Source organism: Corapipo altera, unplaced genomic scaffold (genome assembly GCF_003945725.1).
Source record: "Corapipo altera isolate COAL_440 unplaced genomic scaffold, ASM394572v1 150, whole genome shotgun sequence".
Lineage (NCBI taxonomy): Eukaryota > Metazoa > Chordata > Aves > Passeriformes > Pipridae > Corapipo > Corapipo altera.
In genome coordinates, this window is record NW_020884941.1 from 93,874 (window position 1) to 113,674 (window position 19,801).

The 19,801-nt window shown below is 55.6% G+C and overlaps 1 protein-coding gene across 4 annotated transcripts in view; it reads left to right on the forward strand.

Moving 5' to 3' along the window:
- The window catches only part of NOS1 (nitric oxide synthase 1), a 72,751-nt gene that overhangs the window by 30,393 nt on the left and 22,557 nt on the right, over positions 1 to 19,801 (forward strand). For 3 of the 4 annotated variants that reach the window (XM_027661591.1, XM_027661589.1, XM_027661587.1), the window contains exons 2-5: positions 607 to 1,755; positions 12,045 to 12,177; positions 18,230 to 18,367; positions 18,831 to 18,976. In XM_027661591.1, coding sequence (XP_027517392.1) covers positions 1,034 to 1,755; positions 12,045 to 12,177; positions 18,230 to 18,367; positions 18,831 to 18,976 — 1,139 coding nt within the window. In that variant the 5' untranslated portion in view covers positions 607 to 1,033. Of the gene's footprint in view, positions 1 to 56; positions 159 to 606; positions 1,756 to 12,044; positions 12,178 to 18,229; positions 18,368 to 18,830; positions 18,977 to 19,801 lie in introns of those variants that run through there. The other variant, XM_027661590.1, reaches the window with a different exon arrangement.

Genomic DNA, 19,801 nt, shown 5'->3' on the forward strand with positions numbered 1-19,801 from the left:
GCTTAAAAGCAGTTGCCTTTGCAAGTTCCCAACTCGGGGGAAGGGGGCTGAGTGTCCTCTTCTCCTGCCTCGCTCTGCTCGTGGCTGCTGCTCCCGGAGCATCGAGACCGACTCGCTGTGACAGCACCTACGGAGCGGGTTTCCTCCTGGGCAGGGATGTACGTCCCCTGTCTGGTTCTCGACCATCAGGTTGTTGGATGCTCTGGAAAACACATGGAGACAGGATCCTCCGCCGGCAGGAATCGCCGCCGAGCTCCGAGCGGCTCTGCCCCTTCCCCAGACCTGCCGGGCGTTCGCTGGCAACCCCTGGGCGAAGCCCCTTACCAGGGCTCCCCCGCTCCCCCCGCGCCTTCCCGGCCCCCGCCGAACAGATGGTGCCGATTTTCGCAGGGTGGGGGGGAAGGAAGGAGGAAACAAAGCCCGGAGCGATGGGAGGCTGCAGCCTGTCTCCCAAACGCAGCCCGGGGGGTGACATCTGTGGGGCCGGGCTGATGCATGTGGGTGCCTGTGGCGTGCCGAGCCCCGTGCTGAGCGGGCACTTACGCCTGCCCTGTCTCACTTTTCTTTCTCCTTTGTTGTTTTTTTTTTTTTCCCCTTCCTTTCCAGATAAAGAAGCTCGTGGACGGTCTGCGGGGATGCCGGTGAAGTGAGCGGGCTGCCTCCCCCTCTCTGCCCAGCGCAGGACCAGAGGCTGACTGGAAGCTGGCATGTTGCCCCCTCCAGCCCCTGCTTGGCCACGCGATGCCCAGCCTTGCCTGCCCTGCCTGCCCTGCCTGTCCTGTCCCTAGCCTTGCTTCCCACCCGTGACACCCCCTGCCCTTCCCCGGGTGTTTCAGAGCGTGGTGACACCGAGCATGCCGCAGAAAGCCGCCCCGCAGCCGAAGCCCTGAGGAGCTTCCCAGTTAAGAGCAGTTCCCCAAGAGCCAGAGTTGCCCCTTCCCCGCCCCGGCGAGGACGAGCATCTCCGACGGCGGATCTCTCTGCGCTCAGCGGGTGTCGAGGTCCTGGTCTGCAGGCTCGAGGAGGGGCTGCCATGGAAGAGAATGTGTTCAGCGTGCAGCAGATACAGCCCAACGTCATCTCGGTGAGGCTCTTCAAGCGCAAGGTGGGCGGCCTCGGCTTCCTGGTGAAGGAGCGCGTCAGCAAACCGCCCGTCATCATCTCCGACCTGATCCGGGGAGGGGCTGCGGAGCAGAGCGGCCTCATCCAGGCTGGGGACATCATCTTGGCCGTCAATGGCAGGCCCCTGGTGGACATGAGCTATGAGACGGCGCTGGAGATCCTGAGAAGCATCGCCTCTGAGACCTACGTGGTCCTCATCCTGCGGGGCCCCGAGGGCTTCACCACTCACCTGGAGACCACCTTCGCGGGCGACGGGACGCCCAAAACCGTCCGCGTCACCAGACCCCTCTGCCCAGCTCCGAGGGCGGTTGACTTGTCCAACCCAAGCCCGCACGGCAAAGAGCAGCCGCAGCCCGAGCGCGCCATGGGCTCCCTGTGGACCAGAGAGATCGGGAGGGAGGTGGAGCCGATGGCCCACATTAACGGCGTCGTTACCGGCGGCAAAGGGCAGGACGCCGGGAAGGGCAAGGAGGGGGCTTGTGGCCACCCGTGCCTCAACGGCGGCGTGGAGGACAACGAGCTGCTCAAAGAGATCGAGCCCGTCCTGGATCTCCTGAAGAGCAGCAGTAAGGGCAGCGATGGAGATGCGCCCTCCAAGGTAGAGACAAGGGATATAGAAGTCCAGGTGGACTGGTAGGTCCCTAAATACGTTTTTTACATTTGGTGGAATGCGCTGGGGTTTGGCGACGCGAGGTTGAGGTGCTGGGGAGCACCTCTCCGGAGCTGGCTGCTGTCTGGCACAGCAGGGTGGAGGTGGAGAGGAAGGGCTGTAAGAAAAGGGGGGAGCGGTTGAAGAGGGGAAGATAAAAGTAATGAAATATTGGGAGAAGACTGTGGAAGAAAGGGAGAAAGGTTAGGCATGGGAAACGGGGCAGAGCAGGAACAACGTCTCCTGGAAATCTGATCTGTGATGTGCTGGATCACGGGCTGGGCTGGGGTGTGTTCCTGTTCCATGTTCTGAATCTCACTCGTTTAAATTCAAGCAAAGTCCCGTGTCTCAGTATCCCCACCTGCCAGACAAGATCCATGTGTTGCCTGTCCTTGCTGTCCCGCTTTAGAGCTCTCCGGGTGAAATCCGCTGTTGATTAACGGCGGCAGAGCGAGCGGGAAGGTCAGACCGGCAGGGCACGATGCTCCCCGGGAGAAATGAGCTTCGGAACCTTCTGTGCTTTTGGGAGAGGGGAGGGGAGCCCCAGCCCAGCTCTGTCTGAAGCCAAGGGGACCTCTGTGCAAGGGCAGGGACCTGCCTTGGTGCTCTTGTCTTCTGGGAAGCAGGGAAATGTTTCCATCGAGAGCTCAGGAACGGCCAGCCCTTGTTGAAACGCAAGAGTGGAGCTGCCTGTTCATCCCCTCCGCTCTTTCTGGAGCAGGGTAATTATTTCAGACCTGTTTGCAGGGGTAACAGGGGTGGGGACACAGACAACACTTGTCCCGTGGCTTCTTGAGGACGGTGAAGTCCCATCTTGTGTGTGGAACAGCTTAATTTTTGACATATCCTCCTTGCAAGGGGCCATGTGCGTGGTGCTGCCCTCCTGATCTCCCTCAGCGTTTCCCTGAGCTGTAGCTCATCGCTCCAGAGCCGGAGCAGCTCCCTGTGGCCCTTCCTGCTTTACAAAGCTGTTGTTAGAAGCTATTTTATTTTTTTTTTTTGGTACCAGCTCTCTCTCTCTCTCTCTCTCTCCTCCTGGCTGTTTATTAGCAGTGCTGGGTTGCCTTTTGCTGTTGCCTTTCCCCAAGTCCCCAGACACATTTTAGTGGTGTCAAGTGCTGCAGCAGGTTGTGGCTGCCCTCGGTTATTGACTGGCTGGAACAGCCTGCAGGGTTTGCTGGAGCTGGAGGTCTCGGTTCAACCACGCAGGGATTTGTAATTTCAACTTCTCTTGCTGCACACGCTTCCTTAGGAAAGGGAAAAAAAAAAAAAAGAAATTGCATTCCTTTTTCTTTATCAGAAACAAGAGGGGAGAGGCACAGCAGGGTCCCTACGTGGGCTCCCAGCCAAGGCTGAGCTCCCGATCGCTCCCATCCCAAACCGACGCCCACTCCCTGTGTTTTCCACCTCCCTTTTTGTGTTTTCAGTTGTTTTCACACGGTTTCTGCTCTCTCCCAAATTGTGCCTGTTTGCTGTGGAGGACACAGTAACTCAGAGCCCGTTTGGGTGGTCACACTGAGTCAGAGGGGAAAAAATACCTGCTGAGCCCGGTGCCAGCGGCGGGCGGCAGACGCTGGGGGAGAGCGGTGGGACATGCTCAGGGACACCCTTCCTGCCATCCACTCCCCACCACATGAGCCCCCAGGTCTTGTACATTTGGGAATTGCTGGTTTTGGGGCTCTGCTGTGCAACAGGAGGTGATTTAACCCCCCCTCCCCGAGCCCAGCACGCTCTCTAAAGGCTGGGCTGCCCGGCTGGACGGTGCATCCCTTAACCCAGTGCCAACCCATCCCGGGGGAACCTGCTGGAAGCAACCAAAGATTTGAGACACTGAAAGGGTCGTGCTTGTCTACAAAATGTGCAGGGGTGCTTAAAAACCCCCTCTGGTTTAGCACAGGCTGCTGTGGAGGGGGACACAATCCTGAGCATTGGTCCAAGGTACAGCCTCACCCTTCAAACCACGTCCTCTGCTGTCTCTTCTGCTCCAGCTGTGGGGGAGGGATGATAAATGGTGTCTTTTCTTTGAGGAGTCTCTTCTATATAGAGATTAAACAGAAATGCTTTGAATTCATGTAAATTGAAGGACCTCATAGCAGCAAGTGGGTACTTCACCAAAACCTCACGCTTTCTTTCCTTTTTTTCAACACCCTTAAAAAAAAAATCATGAAATCTACATAGTCTGGGACTGAAACCCCACTTTTCAGTGAAAATCTCCTGCTTGATGAAAAACTGCAGCCTCGTTCTTGCAGCAGGACTCGGTGCGAGCGAGGGCTCAAGCAAAGATGTGGGAAAGGAGATGCACTGCAGGGAAAACTTGTTGAGAGCTGCTCTGCAGGGCAAAGGGCCTTTCTCCCGTGATGTGCTGGAGATGATTCATCTCCTCTGCTTGGGCTCAGGCAGAGCCAGGTCATCGTGAAGGTCTGCTGCAGTCAAAGCTTTCTCGGTCCGTAGGAGAAGTGCAGAACGGGCAGGGAGCGAGGGGGGTGGGTAACTGGGGAGGCTGCTGGACAGTGCCAAAGAAATGCCAAAAAAACCCCAGCAAGCCTCACCAGATTGATGGAGCTCTCGTGCTGCAGGCTGTGACTCCTCCAGGCTGGGGGGAGAAGCGAAGCTGGCGTTAGTCAGAGCAGGAATAGAGCTGTGCCTGGACACCAGGAGGGGGCAAAACCTCATTTAAGGTCAAGCTTGACACCCACAGCTCATCCCTTGACCATCAATCCAGCTGGAGATGCTGGTCTTGGGATGACTCCAGTTCTGTCTCGTCCCCTCCCAGCCTGCAGCACTTTGTCAGAGCTGCTCCGGCTCAGGGAGCCGTGACAGCCTTCGGAAGGCAGAAGGGAACAACTCCGAGGTTGTTCACAAGGAGCCAAAAACTTCTCGCTCAAGGTGGACTTTGCCAAAAGTGATTCAAACAACACCTGGTGCTTCGGGCTTCCAGCCTGTGTTTCTAGTGCTACTTCCAAGGAAAACTGGGAACAGTCAAGTCCAATACCTGAAGGGAGGTGGAAAGGGACTTTTTACATGTAGTCACAGGAAAAGGGGGAATGGATTCAAACTGACAGAGGGCAGGGATAGATTAGATATTAGGGAAAAAATTCACCCCTGTGAGGGTGGTGAGGCCCTGGCACAGGTTGCCCAGAGAAGCTGTGGCTACCCCTGGATCCCTGGAAGTGTCCAAGGCCAAGCTGGACGGGGCTTGGAACAACCTGGGCTGGTGGGAGGTGTCCCTGCCCGTGGCAGGGGGTGGAATGAGATGAGCTTTAAGGTCCATTCCAACACAGGGCATTCTATGATTGATGGATTCTGAGTTTGCTTTGGGGAAACCATCAGTTCATCTCCATCCCCTGCACTGCCCAGGGGAGTTATCCCTGGAATGACCTGGCTTTTCCTCCCTGCTGATTTCCCTGCCTGTCTGTGGGATGGGCTGTGACCAGGGCTGCGTGTCTGCTCCTTGGCTCCAGCCATCTGCACTGAAGTCAGTCACAGAACAGAGCATGGAAGTGGGGAGCAAGGTATGATGAGAGCTGGCATTTCTGCCATGAGGCTCACCGTGGGCTAGAGAGCAAAAATAGAGTTTGATTCACTCACTGCCAGCTAACCTAGGTCTGTTTTTCCCTCTGAGCTCTAGGGAGATTGTCATGTCCCATATTCCCTCCTTCTTTCCCCCCTCGCCACCGAGTTGCCAATATTTATTTTCCTTCTCAGGTCTATTCCATAACATGAGCAGCATGATGGAAACATGGCAGTTTCGGTCCAAAAAGCGGCATCAGCAGCCCCGAGAGGGAGAAGTGTGCTGAGAGCAGGAATTCAGTTTCTAGAGGGTTTCAAGGTTTCAGGCTCCATCCTGCATTGGAACAAACCCCATAATTTCGCAGTTCTCGAAGAGAAAATTCTCTTCCTCCCACCTCCTTCGCCGCCGCCAAAACCTCTTTGTGTTGCTCAAAACATTGCATTTGCATTTCTGATGTCTTTGTGCTTGGACATGAAACTTTCAAACCCATGAAACGAAAAAGGTTCCCTGAAACCTTCCTGTTTGTGGCACTCTGGAAATGGATGCAGGGAACTTTGGAAGGGAACAACCCTCCCCTTCTCCCTTGGCCGATTCTCCTTCCTTGTCGCTCTGACTCCATCAGGCTGATCCACAGAGGCATTTAGTGCCTGCAAACAGTGTATTCCACCCAAATAAACCCCTCTGGAGCTGCCTTGGATCAGTCATCAAACCACCCTTCATCCTTTCATCCTCTGTGCTGCTTCTTGCACCCCACGGGATGGGCCACCCCACGTTCCCTGTACATGGTCCCAGCAGACAAACCCACAGCCCGTGGGGGATCCTGCAGCTCTCCCAGCAGACCTGAGCTGTGTTTGGCCTCCAGAGAAGCTGCTGAGGTTGGAATCCTCCTCCAGGTGTCCTTTGAGCACGGCTGGGAAGGGACAAGAGTGGCAGTTGCAGCTCGACGCTGGTTGAATTTTGAACAATGCTGGTGGGACTTTGGGATGGCTTGGATCCGTTCCCAGGTCTTTATCTGTCAGTGCCTGCTCCGTGACATTTAACAGCCTCATATTTCATGGGTGTCTCTGAAACCCCAGCTCATTAGTCCCCAATCCCGGCACTGGGCACAGCCCAGCCACGCTCTGACCTCCTGAGGCTGCAGAACCTTCTTCAGGCCATGCCACGAGCTCACCGGGAGGCTTTTCCCCTCCTCTGGTGCTGTTCCAGATCCCCTTTCTCATTTAGGAAGTGGTTCCTTGCTTTGATCACTCTGTAGTTGCCCACTCCGGGCACATGGTCCCTGCTGCCTCTCCGGGGAGTGCATCCCACCTTTTGGAGTTATTCCTTCCTCTTCAAAATTCCCACCTCCTTCCCGAGCTCTGCTCCATCCTCTCTGCACTCTACAAATCCCTTCTCCTGCCCTACAAATCCCTTCTCCTGCACTACAAATCCCTTCTCCTGCCTCTCCCTCTGCTCTTGCACAGGCTTTGCTTTTGCCCTCCAGGCGAGGAGTCTGCAGCCAGCACGTTTTCCATGAGCTTCCCCAGGAGAGGAAGCGAGGAAATATCAACTCCTGAGGATGCCATGCCCTCTGGAATGTGGTTTTCCAGGGGGCAAAAGGAAGGCAAAAGGCAAAGCCATTTAGCCTGGAAGGAGGAGCACTGCAAGTGCAGCCCTGCAGCACCCCCGGGGATGGATCAGGAGAGGGGAAGAAGGGAAGAAGAAGGGATTTCTCTCAAAGGTTCAGAGCAGTCCCAAGTTCGAGTGTGGGGTTTTCAGCCCCCAAGGAGAAGGGCCTGGAAGGAAGGAAAGGGTCCATCCACTGTGGTCCCAACACGGGGTGATTCTACCAGTGCCGTGGCATGAGAGCTGTCGTTGGACCTGTGGCCACCATCCTCCTCCTCAGCTCATCCCTGGGGATGGCAGCAGCCCGTGCTATCTCTCATCTCTGCCTGGGAAATCAGAGAGATCCTTCTGCCAAGGAAATTCAAAGGAGAGAAGTGACAAACTTTCCTTTTGCTCTCTCTTTTTTTTTTTTTTTTTTTAATTTCTTTTTGGAAAAGCTTTGGAGAAATTTAAGAAAGGGCTGTCTCAGCAACTTCCCTTCTGCTTCATCACTCTGAGCACTGCAACATCATCAAATTAGTCAAAAGAAAACAGTGGTGCCTCTCATTTCTCCAAACAGCCAGATGCTCTTTCCGAGGGGAGGCAGCATCCGAGGCTCTTGCACCAGGGGGGCAGGGCAGGATTCCTCTTTCCTTTTTTAAGTATCAGATTTTGCTTTCGGAACAGAAAACAACTTCAAAAATGGTCCCTTTCCCTGAAACCTGGTCTGGATCCAAGAGATCTGGCTGATGGTATTTAATAGATGTGGCAGCAGGACTGCTCAGAGAGGGATCTCTGGATCCTGGATGCGGCCTTTGGGAGAGTTCAGCCAATCCATGGCCTCCAAGGACACATCTTCAGCACTGCTGCCAGTTCCTCAGGGACATTAAAGTGCCCATTTAAAAAATCTCATGGAATGCTTTGGGTTGGAAGGGAGCTTTAAGGTCTCCTTCCACCTCCTGCCATGAGCAGGGACACCTCCTGCTATCCCAGGTTGCTCCAAGCCCTGTCCAAACTGTCCAGGATTTCTCCAAAGGCTGCCAGGAGCCAAGGGCCAGCTCCACTCACCCTGTGAAGCTCCCAAGGCAGATCCCTGGGAATGCTCAGCCTGGCTGCCTCCAAACACCCCTCGAGGGAACTGCACCCTCCCCACTGCCCACCAGAACAGCCCTTGGGGTTCTCCTGCTGCTGAAGTGCTTTTGGGAACATCATCCAGAGGAGGTTGAGCCCAGGCACGGTGTCTGCCGCTGTCCTGGAGCTGTGAGTGGCATCCTGGATGTGTCAGGTCACCCCTGTGCCTCTGCTGGGGGCTGGAGAAGCCACATCAGGAGAGGAAAACAACTTACCCCAAACACCCTGTTCCTGCCCGGGCTCACAAACAAGGCAATTACAAGAAAGGGGCAGGAAATATTTGTAAAATGAAACCATTGATTGTTTTTATTTTTTTCCCCCCCATCTGCGCTAGGACTGGGGTGAGGCTCTGGCTGCTCTGAAAGGGCTTTTCTCTCCTTGTCTCTCTCTCCAAAAGACAGAACCGGATACTTCTGGGCGGCCTCATCCGGGGGGAGGTCTGTGCTGGCCCAGGACACGCACCCGGAGCTGCACCGGGAGGGAGGGAGGGAGGGATCCCCTGTTCGGACTCCAAGCCCCGGGAGGGAGAGAGGGATCCTCTGCCTGACCCTGAGCTCCGGGAGGGAGGGAAGGATCCCCTGTCCGGACCCTGAGCTCTGAGACGGAGGGAAGGATCCCCTGCCCGACCCCGAGCTCTGGGAGGGAGAGAGGGATCCCCTGTCCGGACCCTGAGCTCCTGGAGAGAGAAAGGGATCCCCTGCCCCGATCCCGAGCTCCGGGAGGGAGAGAGAGGGATCCCCTGTCCGACCCTGAGCTCTGGGAGGGAGAGAGGGATCCCCTGTCCGGACCCCGAGCCCCGGGAGGGAGGGAAGGATCCCTGCCCGACCCCGAGCTCCGGGAAGGAGAGAGGGATCCCCTGCCCGACCCCGTGGCACAGCACCGGCGTGGAGGCGAGGGATGCACCCCCGGGGCTGGTCTAATGGCTCTGTGGCAGCCACGCTTGGCTGCGCTTTTCCAGCAGAGGCTGAGGGTGAGGCAGCACCGCCCTGCCGTGCTCACACAGCCGTGAGTCCGTCAAGAATAGCAACACACCACCCGCTCCTGCCACACTTGCAAACACGCGATGGGATGTGGAGCGTTTGCTCCTGAGCATCCGACCCGGAATGGCCACCTGGAACTCATTGCTCCTTGGGAAGGGGCATAGAATTCTAGAATTCTAGAATTATAGAATCATAGAACATGCTGAGATGGAAGGGATCACAAGGATCATCCAGTCCAACTCCTGGCTCTGCACAGACACCCCAACAACTCCACCCTGTCCCTGAGAGCGTTGTCCAAACCCTCCTGGAGCTCTGCCAGCCTTGGGGCTGTGCCCACTGCCCTGGGGAGCCTGGGCAGTGCCCAACCACCCTCTGGGGAAGAGCCTTTTCCTGAGATCCAACCTGACCCTCCCCTGGCACAACTTCGTGCTGTTTCCTCGAGTCACAGAATCCCAGAATCCCAGAACATGCTGAGTTGGAAGAGTCCCACAAGGATCATCCAGTCCAACCCCTGGCCCTGCACAGGCCCAGCCCCAAGAGTCACTCCCTGTGCCCCAGAGGATCATCCAAACCCTCCTGGAGCTCTGGCAGCCTTGAGGCTGTGCCCACTGCCCTGGGGAGCCTGGTCACTGGTCACAGAGAGCAGAGATTGGTACCTGTCCCTCCACTGCCCCTCGTGAGGATGTTGAAGCCCTCAGTGAGGTCTCCCCTCAGTCTCCTCTTCTCCAAACCTTGAGGCCAGTGACCGGGAGCAGGTCCGACTCTCCTGACTGAGGGATCCCTCTCCAAGCTTCCCTTGTGCCAGCACTGGGCTTGCAAACACCTCTCTGGAAGCAGCAGGTCGAGCCAGGTGCCTGCAGGTGTATCCTCAGCACCATTCTGGAGGTGCCTGTGGGATCTGTGGCACGCTGGGGTCTCTCTGCAGACCCCAAGCCTCTCCAGAGGTGCCTGTGGGATCTGTGGCACGCTGGGGTCTCTCTGCAGACCCCAAGCCTCTCTAGGCAAGGTTCATGCCCTTGGAGAGGCACCGTGGTCTTCTGAGAGGCAGGTTCCCTCTGCTGAGCCCCAAGCACCAGGAAAGCCAAGGGATTTCTTCCACTACCTTTTGGATTTAGGGCTTGTGTCCTGATTTTGGGCCAGTTATGAGGAGCAGCACGTTGGGGCTCATTGTGTGTGCCCGTCCCTTCGTGTGCCCAGTGGCCCTGTGTTGACCTGGCTCCACACTCCCTGGCAGGATGGGGCTCAGGGCAAGAGGGCAGGGATGTGCAGCTGGGAAATGAGTGTTCTCCAGGAGATTTAACAGCTGGCTCTGACTCAGAGGCAAGAGCCAGATTGGCTGAATTTTCATCCTGCTAATTCCCTGTCTTGCTGCTGGGGATTATCCTACATGGAGGTAGACTGGACGTGTCAAGAGACCCTAAGCTTCCCCTTTGGATGGGCTGGCACTGGGCAGAGCGGGAATTGCCTGGGTCGTGGTTGTCCCTGCCCCTGGGATCTGCTGGAAAAGCACCACCACTGTACAGCAGAGATCCAGGATCTGCTGCCTTTGGCTGTGGTGGAGCTTCTGGGATACTTCTGGATATTCTTGTGTGTTATCTGATTGAAACCATTTCATACCCTGGGAGGAGCCAAGTCACCACAGAACAGTTTTCTTGTCCTTGGGGAGGGGGGGACAGAGAAACTCCAGCGAAAACTGCCCCTATGGCACCTGTACCTCCTCATCTGTGCCAGGCTGGCCACTCTCACCCTAAGGCAGACAATGTCTGGAAGGTATCCAGGTATCTAATGAAATATTTTGGCAGCTGAACGTTGCTCTGTAAAGGCAGGAAAATTACAGAAAACGTGGAGCACGAGGAGATCCTCTTTAAGTGAAGCATTTTCCTAAAGATCCAAGCGGGGGGACGAGGAGGATCGTGAGACTGAGTTTGTTTGTCTTCCTGGGACGGTGTCAAGAGCATCATGTTGGTGTGAATTATGTCCTGAGTGCAAAGTGCCCTACTTTGGTCACTGCCCAAAACCCGCCGTCATTAATGAGAAGGCTCATTATTGACTTCAGTGGGCATCTGGAAGACTTTGAAGAACTGACAGCAGGAGCCAAACAATTGCCAGAGCGCATCACCCTGGCGGTGTGTTGAGCAAGGGCAAGGGCAGAGTGGCCACGAGCCGTGGGGCTGTGCCTGCCCTGGCCCCACACAGCCCAACCCAACCCAGCCCACGGGGTTTCTTCCCACCCGTGGCCTCGCCGGGGAGGTGGTGCCAGTGACACAGATGCCACCACCTGCCTTCTGGGACCATCACAGCTCCAAGCCCCGTTTGTTTTCCTCCTTCAGAGGGCTCGTGTGGCGCTGGTTTGGCGTCCCCTGCCCGGGTGGCGTTTCAGACGCCCCCGGGGTACGTTCCCCAGGCAAAACCTGTGCAGCAGGGTTTGTGCACCGGGAGTTCCTCTGCTCTCACTGCACGGCCCAGGGCAGCCAGTGCTGGGATACCCTCAGTCCCCAGCCCTACCCACACCCCCAGCTCCAGGGGGACAATCCACCCGTTTGCTCGACTAGAATCGCTTGCGCTCACCAGCTTTTGCAGCCATCTGTAAAGGTCAGGAAGAGGAGAGAGAGCTGTTTCCCACCTCCTGGGAACCACCTATTTGTTCTTGGGCTTTTTTTCCCTCTTCTCTGCTCATAAACACCAAGCTGCTCTGCAAACCCAGCTCGTTTTGCCGGGAGGTTTTGCAGCTGGAGTTGTGGGCAACTCCCCTTTCCTCAGCTCCGGGCTTGCTCTCACAGGGTTCCAGCCTGGTTTTCAGGGTGCAGGGGGTCTGTTGTGTAACCTGGCAGAGCCAGTGTTGGGGCAGGAGTTTCCTGTTGCCCACGAGGTGGAATTTCCATTGTGTTTGGGTTGCCCTCTCCGTGGTGATTCATCGTCTTGGCCGAGGCAGAGTTTCCTTCCTTCCCGCAGGGCAATGTGCAAGGTTTCACTCCTTTGGAAAGCAGCTGGAACAGGACCTGTCCCCGTGATCCCAGCACCCAGCTACCCTCCAGTCCACTGACCCAAATGGTTTTTAACCCTCCAGTTTCAGGGAAGGGGAAAACAATCCTCAGAAAGCTTTCCCGGCTCGGATGGAGAACGATCGTGTCCTGGGCGACCTGTGGGGGAAGAGCAACGTGCCCATGGTCCTGAACAACCCCTACTCCGAAGCAGAGCAGGTAAGAGACCATGGCTTGTGCTGCTTTGGGTGGGAAGGGGGGTTTGGGGGCATGTGACCCATCCTGGTGAGCTCTCACCCCACGGAGAACCCGCGCTGGTGGGGCGCAGACCCCGTGGGTCAGACAGGGTATGTAGGTCACTGGAGAATGATGCTCTCCATCCAAGAGCTGACGTGGGATGGGAGCACAGCCAGGGACCAGGACTGTGAAACCTCCCTGGGGAATGTGATCCCTTTTGGTGGCAAACGGCCAAGTTGCATCATTAAAGTCGTTTTGATTCCCAGGAGGGTAATTCAATAGAGCACTTCAGATAATACGTGGTACACGGCGCCTTTTCATCTCCTCACACTCCACGGACATAAATTCTCAGGCTTCCTTGCCAAAAGGAGATTAACTCCACGCTTGTAGCAAAGCCAGAGACGTAAGGCAGACCCTGCCAGGCCACAAGATCACCTCAGGGAAAACATGACGTGGGTGAGCCCTGCCAAGCCTGCTCAGGCAAACGTGTCTCCCTGATGGGATTAACCAGCAGCAAGGCAGGACATGGGGGATCAGGCTCGGGACCATCTTGTTACACCCCCTGCCATGGGCAGGGACACCTTCCACTAGCCCAGGTTGCTCCAAGCCCCGTCCAGTCTGGCCTTGGACACTCCCAGGGATCCAGGGGCAGCCACAGCTTCTCTGGGCAACCTGTGCCAGGGCCTCATCACCCTCACAGCCAACAATTCCTTCCCAATATCCCATCTCTCCCTGCCCTCTGGCAGTGGGAAGCCATTCCCTGTGTCCTGTCCCTCCATCCCTTGTCCCTCTCCAGCTCTCCTGGAGCCCCTTTAGGCCCTGCAAGGGGCTCTCAGCTCTCCCTGGAGCCTTCTCTTCTCCAGGTGAACCCCCCCAGCTCTCCCAGCCTGGCTCCAGAGCAGAGGGGTTCCAGCCCTGGCAGCATCTCCGGGGCCTCCTCTGGACTCTCTCCAGCAGCTCCACGTCCTCCCTGTGCTGGGATCCCAGAGCTGGACACAGTTCTCCTGGGACTCCTGCATGGATCTGTGTCCCCACTGCAGCCTCACAGTGCCAAAACCCCACAGGACATGTGAGACCCACCGTGCTGGTGCTGGAGCACACACAGGGCACCTGAGATGCTCCTGACCACACCAGCCTTGCTGTATGATTTTAACCAAACTGGTTGGGTGCTGAGATGCAGCTGGGACCGATTCCACCCTCCCCCTGCCTGGCTGTGGCTCAGGATTGAGGTGAGGTGTCCCAGCAGCACAGCCAACCTCACAGTGGGTGTCACCTACACCCCAATGGGGCCATCCACGGGCTCTGTTCTGCCACTGCAGGGATGTCCCTGGGCAGCCCCCTGTCCCACCACATGGTTCATGCACTGGGGCAGGTCTCAGAAGCCCATCTCACCCAGGCACAGGTCACAGCTCTGCTCCCTTTGCCCCAGCTCTGGAAAGACTCTCCTTCTGCCTCCTTTGCTAAGCTCCTCGCGGGTACGTGTCTGTTACTATAAGCACTTTATAACCTTCTGTGTTCAGAGCTTAATTTCTCTCCATGTTAGAGCTGCCAAAACCTCCAGTCTTAAGCTGCTATTAAACTCTTTATTATTTTTTTTTTTTTTTGCACTAGATGCACAGCTTTCTTTTTTATCCTTCTTATCCCCAGGTCGTTACGCCTGCTCTTCTGGGAGCAGTTTGGTTTCCCCCACACACACACACCGTGCTCCCTGCAGCCTGTTCCCCAGGGGCTGTGTGTGTGTGCTCAGGGCAACTCAACTTCTTCCAGGCAGCAATAAATACCATTAACACAGGGCAAAGCCAAACTGAGTGGGAGCTTTCTCCACACCTTGCTCTTCAAAGCGGGGTTTGGTGGATTCTCTTGGCCAGGTGGTGAATGCTCACCCAGGCTCCTAATGAGGTGCTGAGAGACCTGCTGGGCATCGATCCCCGGCCCTCCTTTGTTTTTTGCAAGGTCATGCAGCGTGTTTTTCGCTTGTTTCCCAGGAGCCCAATCCCCCTGACCCTACAGTGACTGATGGAAAGGTGTTGTAGCTGCGCCAGGCCCTGTTTCAGCCCGTGTGGATTGATTTGTTTTTAGTAGCTCCAGGTAACGGGGAGGTTTGTGTCCGTGTAGCTCTCAGGAGAAGGGAGTCATATCAGCTCTGTGCTTGTGAGGGTGATTTACAGCTTTATAAAAGCAAAAAAAACACCCACACTTTCAGTGAGCAAAGCCTGGAAGGAAATGTCAGCATGGCCATATATCTCTGACCTGGGCTTGTGCTGCAGTCTTCATCACAGAACCACAGGATCTGCTGAGCTGGGAGGGACCCACAAGGATCATGCAGTCCAACCCTCAGCCCTGCACAGGCCCATCCCCAGGGCTCACCCCCTGTGCCCCAGAGGATCATCCAAACCCTCCTGGAGCTCTGGCAGCCTTGGGGCTGTGCCCACTGCCCTGGGGAGCCTGGTCAGTGCCCAGCCAGCCTCTGGGGGAAGAACCTTTTCCTGAGATCCAACCTGAGCCTGCCCTGGCACAGCTCCAGCCATTCCCTGGCTGCTGTCCCTGGTCCCCCCAGAGCAGAGCTCAGTCCCTGCCCCTCCTCTGCCCCTGCCCAGGCACTTGGAACTGCACTGAGGTCTCCCCTCAGTCTCCTCTGCTCCAGCTCAACACACCAAGTGCCCTCAGTGTCCTCACACGTCTTCAAATCAAGGCCCTTCCCCATCTTCATTACCCTCCTTTGGCCTCTGGCTTAATATTTTTCTCACACTGCAGTGCCCAAAACTGCCACAACCTTCCAGGTGAGGCCTCCCCAGTGCAGAGCAGAGTGGGACAATCCCCTCCCTTGCCCAGCTGGTGACACTTTACCCGCTGCCCCCAGCCCGGGAGTTCCAGCAGGGAACCAGCACAGGGCGCAGGAAGGGTGAGGACCCATAGATCCCACTCAGATCCCAAAAGGGGAGATGCTCCCAATCACTCTGGCCCCAAGGAGCACCCAGGCCTGCATTCCTGCTGTCTCCAGACAGCTCAGGGGCTGCGTGCTGCCAACAAGTGCCACCGCACTCCCTGCCAAAGGTGTTTGCATAACGCGAGTGCGCCCCGACTGCTGCGTTCGACTCTCCAGTTTGTGCCAGCCTTGAGTCACTAATATCACAGCTGCCTAATTAGAACATGAAAGGATCTCACACAGCCTCCCTGACAGAACGAGGGGTAATATTTGGCTTCAGCTTTGCCGTGTGGGGAAGGAACACACACACACACAGACACAGACACACAGACACAGACACACACACACACACAGACACACACACAGACACAGACACACACAGACACACAGACACACACACAGACACAGACACACACACACACACAGACACACACACACAGACACACACACACACACAGAGCTGCTTCCCCGTCTCTTCTGCGTGTCTCTCTCTCCACAGCTGCTCTGTGGTGTGCTTGGCAGACCTGACACCTCTGCTTCTTGGAGGTGGTGTTGCCTTGGATGCTCCAGCCTGGCTGGCATCCCAGGATTTCGGCATCCCTCTGCTCCGGGGCCCTCTCTCAGCACAGGCTGAAAGGGTTGTCAGGCACTGGAAGAGGCTGCTGGAGTCCCCATCCCCCTGGGGGTGTCCAAGGAACAACTGGACGTGGCACTCAGTGCTCTGGTCTGGTTGACAAGGCAGTGTGGTGACAGGTCGGACTCGACAATCTTGGAGGTCTTTTCCAGCCTTAATGTTTCTGTGACTCCAAGATTCGAGCTTTCCCAGATCGTGCAGGGAAAAAAGACAAACAGGAAAGGGAGCAGCTTTGAGGGAGCCCAGGGTAGAACATCTGTAGGCAGATGTTAAGCAGCCAGTGTCCTCCAGCTCGCTCGCTCCAAGGGTCATGGCTACACCTGGATTCATGGCACAAATCCCCCTGGATTGTTGGGCCACCCCTGCTCTGCCAAGATGTTGTTTAGCAGCACACCTTGTCAGGAAATCAAGCCTAGCTGGGATTTAAACAATCAACACTTCCCACCCGGTGCTCCCGATTTCTGTCTGGCGGGTGGAGGAGCAGGTGAGGATTGGTGGTTTCAGTTGCATTTCTGAGCAGCACCTTTCAGCTTCGTTTGACCAGTCTCACAGAGCTGCTCTGAGCAATCAGGCTCGGAAGGAAGGTGGCAGATTGTTCCCCTCGGCTCTCAGGGTGGTTCAGAGAGCACAGGATGCTCTTAGTGGCTAAAGAATGATTTAATTCCCTTGAAAGAGTAAAACAAGCAAGGGGAAGAAAAATTCAGGGCGGATTCCCTAAAGCTGAAAAAAATTAACTTAAAAATTGTGCTTTTCCAGGGCTACATTTTGGTGGTTCTTTTTATTTACTGCTGGTTTCGAGCTCTGCGTGGTTCTCATGTTTGGTTTTTGCAGCATGGGAAGGGGAGGCTGAGATCCAGTGTTTGGTCACTTGGCTTCAGGGGCTTTGAAACTCTCCTTGGGAAGACCACAGGATTTGTGACATGAGGAATGCCACAGAGATCCGTGGCAGCACAGCCCAAAGGGGTCAGGCTGTAAATCTCTCCCTGCCCCTCCAGCCTCTATCCCTTGTTCCCAGCATGTGCTTTCAGTGCATGGTATCACACTGTGAGCCTTGACTGTAAAATCCCTGTTTGCCAGGGAAAAAAAGTGTCTGGACCATATGGTAAAAACAAGGACTGGGCAAAAACTGTGGCCAACAGTGCCACCAGGGCAGTGCAGAGGTGTCTGCCCAGCACAGCCCTCAGTGATCAGTCGGGCATGGATCTCTCCCTGCTTTGGAAAAGCAGAGCAATCCTCTGTCTGGCAAAGCAGGAACCAGTCAGATCTGGACCCTCACCTGCTTTGTCATCCTCGTGGCCCCTGTTTCTTTCCCTCCTGAACCAAGAGCTTCTTCCACCCTGTGTTGGCTCTTCTTTGGTTGCTCTTCCAGTGCTATTGCTGCCAGTGCAACTGTGACATGGGCCCAGAACCCCCCAAAAGGAGGGTGAGACTCTGCACAGCTCTGCTGAGGGCAGTGTCACCTCCAAAAAAACCCTCACAGATGGACTGGAAAGGGACACCAGCCACGGGATTCATGTAGGAAGGGTACAGCAAACTTGGTCCAGGCTCAGGGATAATTTGCAGAGATTTAATCCTGAAGTGGTGCCAAATACAAACAGGGTTTGCCAGGATGCTCTGGGGTGGAACAGATCTCCCCCTGAGACCTGCAGCAACAGTGTTGTGGTCACAGTGATGGAATTACATCCTACTGCAAGATTTGATTCCGAGGAGAAACATCCCTGCTTTCCAGAGCTCCCTGTCCCATGGCACGCTGGCAGACACCGAGTGCTCTTTAAGCTTCTAAGTGCTTGGGGTGAATAAGGGCCACCGAAGAAAATTCAGATTTTATCAGTGAAAACACTCAAAAGAGAAGCACTTGTAACCAGTTCTTCTCCTCACAAGCTCTGTGCTGGCTGAGACTCTCCTCCTGTTGGCACAGAACTCCTGAAGTGCTGGATGAGCACACCCAGCAGAGCACCAGGGAGGGCTGGAGGCTCGGAGCTGAGCTGAGCTGTCCAACCATGCGTGAGTCAGCATGGTAATTTATCCATCCTTACTCCTAGGATCTTCCAGCGTTGCTATCAAAGGAGAAGTGCCTTTGGCTTGCTCAGAGGAATGACCAGCTGTTAGCTCTGTCTCACAGTGCTCCGACCAGTGAGGCAGAACTTGGGCAGGTGATGCTCCTTGGAAAGGAACACCCAATCCAGTGTAGAGATCTTCCACAAGGCATTCTTTTAAGCCAGTTCTACCCCTGTTTTTACCTCCTCTTCTGCAGGTTTGGCTGTCCCATAACCTGACATGACTTCTCAGTTGCATTAAGAGTTGGCTGCCCCATTGTAGGATCCCAAAAAAATGACAAATATTTGGACAACACACCTCATCTCGCGATGCTACCACTGGAATTTAAGCACGGGCATCCTCTAACACAAGATGCTGCCTGTTGTTGTGACCTTTCCCTGTGTCTCACCTTGTTCCTGGTGTTCCCTGTTGTCCAGCCACCTCCATCCGGGCGTCAGTCCCCGACCAAGAACACGGCCAACGGGAGCCCTTCCAAATGCCCGCGGTTCGTGAAGATCAAGAACTGGGAGACGGGCTCTGTGCTCCACGACACCCTGCACCTCAAGACTGCCATGGTGAGTGGAGCTGATGGGACTGGCCAGAAGCTGTCTGAGCACAGCTGAGTGGGTCACGGCGTTCCCGAGGTGGTTTTACCCCCAAATGCAGAAGGGGATGAATTCAGGTCAGTCCAGTCTCCAGGAGGGTTGGAATTTTAAACCTCTGGTGCAATGAGCTGGGGGAGAGGGAATTCCACCTGGGATAAATAAGGAAAAGCGTTTGACTTCACGCCAAGCCAGGATAAGAATCCCATGAGCCCTGATCATCCGTATGGGATGGGAGCAGAGCTGACTGCACGTGGCTGAGCTGTCTCACACAGCCTTAACAACAGGGGTGGAGACAAATAGGCTGGAAATGACCCTGTTGGCCAAAGATACCACCAACCTCTGCGTAGGAATCACTGACTTCCCCCAGCCCAGCTCAGGCAACGAGGAGTGCTGCAGTGACCCCAGACTCACGTGTCCCCTCCTGTCCTGCCAGGCCACCGCCTGCACCGAGCAGATCTGCATGGGCTCAGTGATGACCCCCAGCCCTCACATCCGCAAGTCAGAGGACACCAGGACAAAGGAGGAGGTGCTCCTGTTGGCCAAGGACTTCATTGACCAGTACTACTCCTCCATAAAGAGGTAAGGACTGGCTGGAGAAGGTCACAGCCCGAGGCTGCTGCTTCTGCTGAGGTGTCATATGGGACACCTCAATCTCTACATTCAGCTGTGGGATCCCCAGCACAGGGAGGACACGGAGCTGTTGGAGAGAGTCCAGAGGAGGCAACAGTATGATTAGAGGGCTGGAGCAGCTCTCCTCTGAGGAAAGGCTGAGAGAATTGGGATTGTTGAGCCTGGAGAAGAGAAAGCTTCTGGGTGACCTCCCAGTACCTGAAGGGAGCTACAAGAAAGACGGAGAGAGATTATTTGCAGGGGGCCTGGAGTGACAGGACAAGGTGAAATGGCTTCAAACTGACAGAGTAGGTTTAGATTAGATATTAGGAAAAAATTCACCCCTGTGAGGGTGGGGAGGCCCTGGCACAGGTTGCCCAAATAAGCTGTGGCTGCCTTTTGATCCCTGGAAGTGTCCAAGGCCAGGTTGGACAGGGCTTGGAGCAGCCTGGGCCCACGGCAGGGGGTTGGAATGAGATGATCTTTAAGGTCCCTTCCAACCCAAACCATTCTGGGATTCAATGATTCCATGGTCCAGTCTTTCACACCTGTGAGTCAAAGCAGGGTGAGACTCGGGTGCCCCACGAGCAGCTGCTTCTTCAGTGGAGTTTCATTCATAGTGTTTGGTTTTGCTGTGTGTCTGTGCCAACCATTGACCTCTCCCACTTGTCCTTGGTCATCTCTTACCTGAAAGCACACACACACGTGTGTGTGTGTGTGTGTGTCTATGTCTGTGTGTGTGTCTGTGTGTGTGTCTGTGTGTGTGTCTGTGTGTGTGTGTGTCTCTGTGTGTCT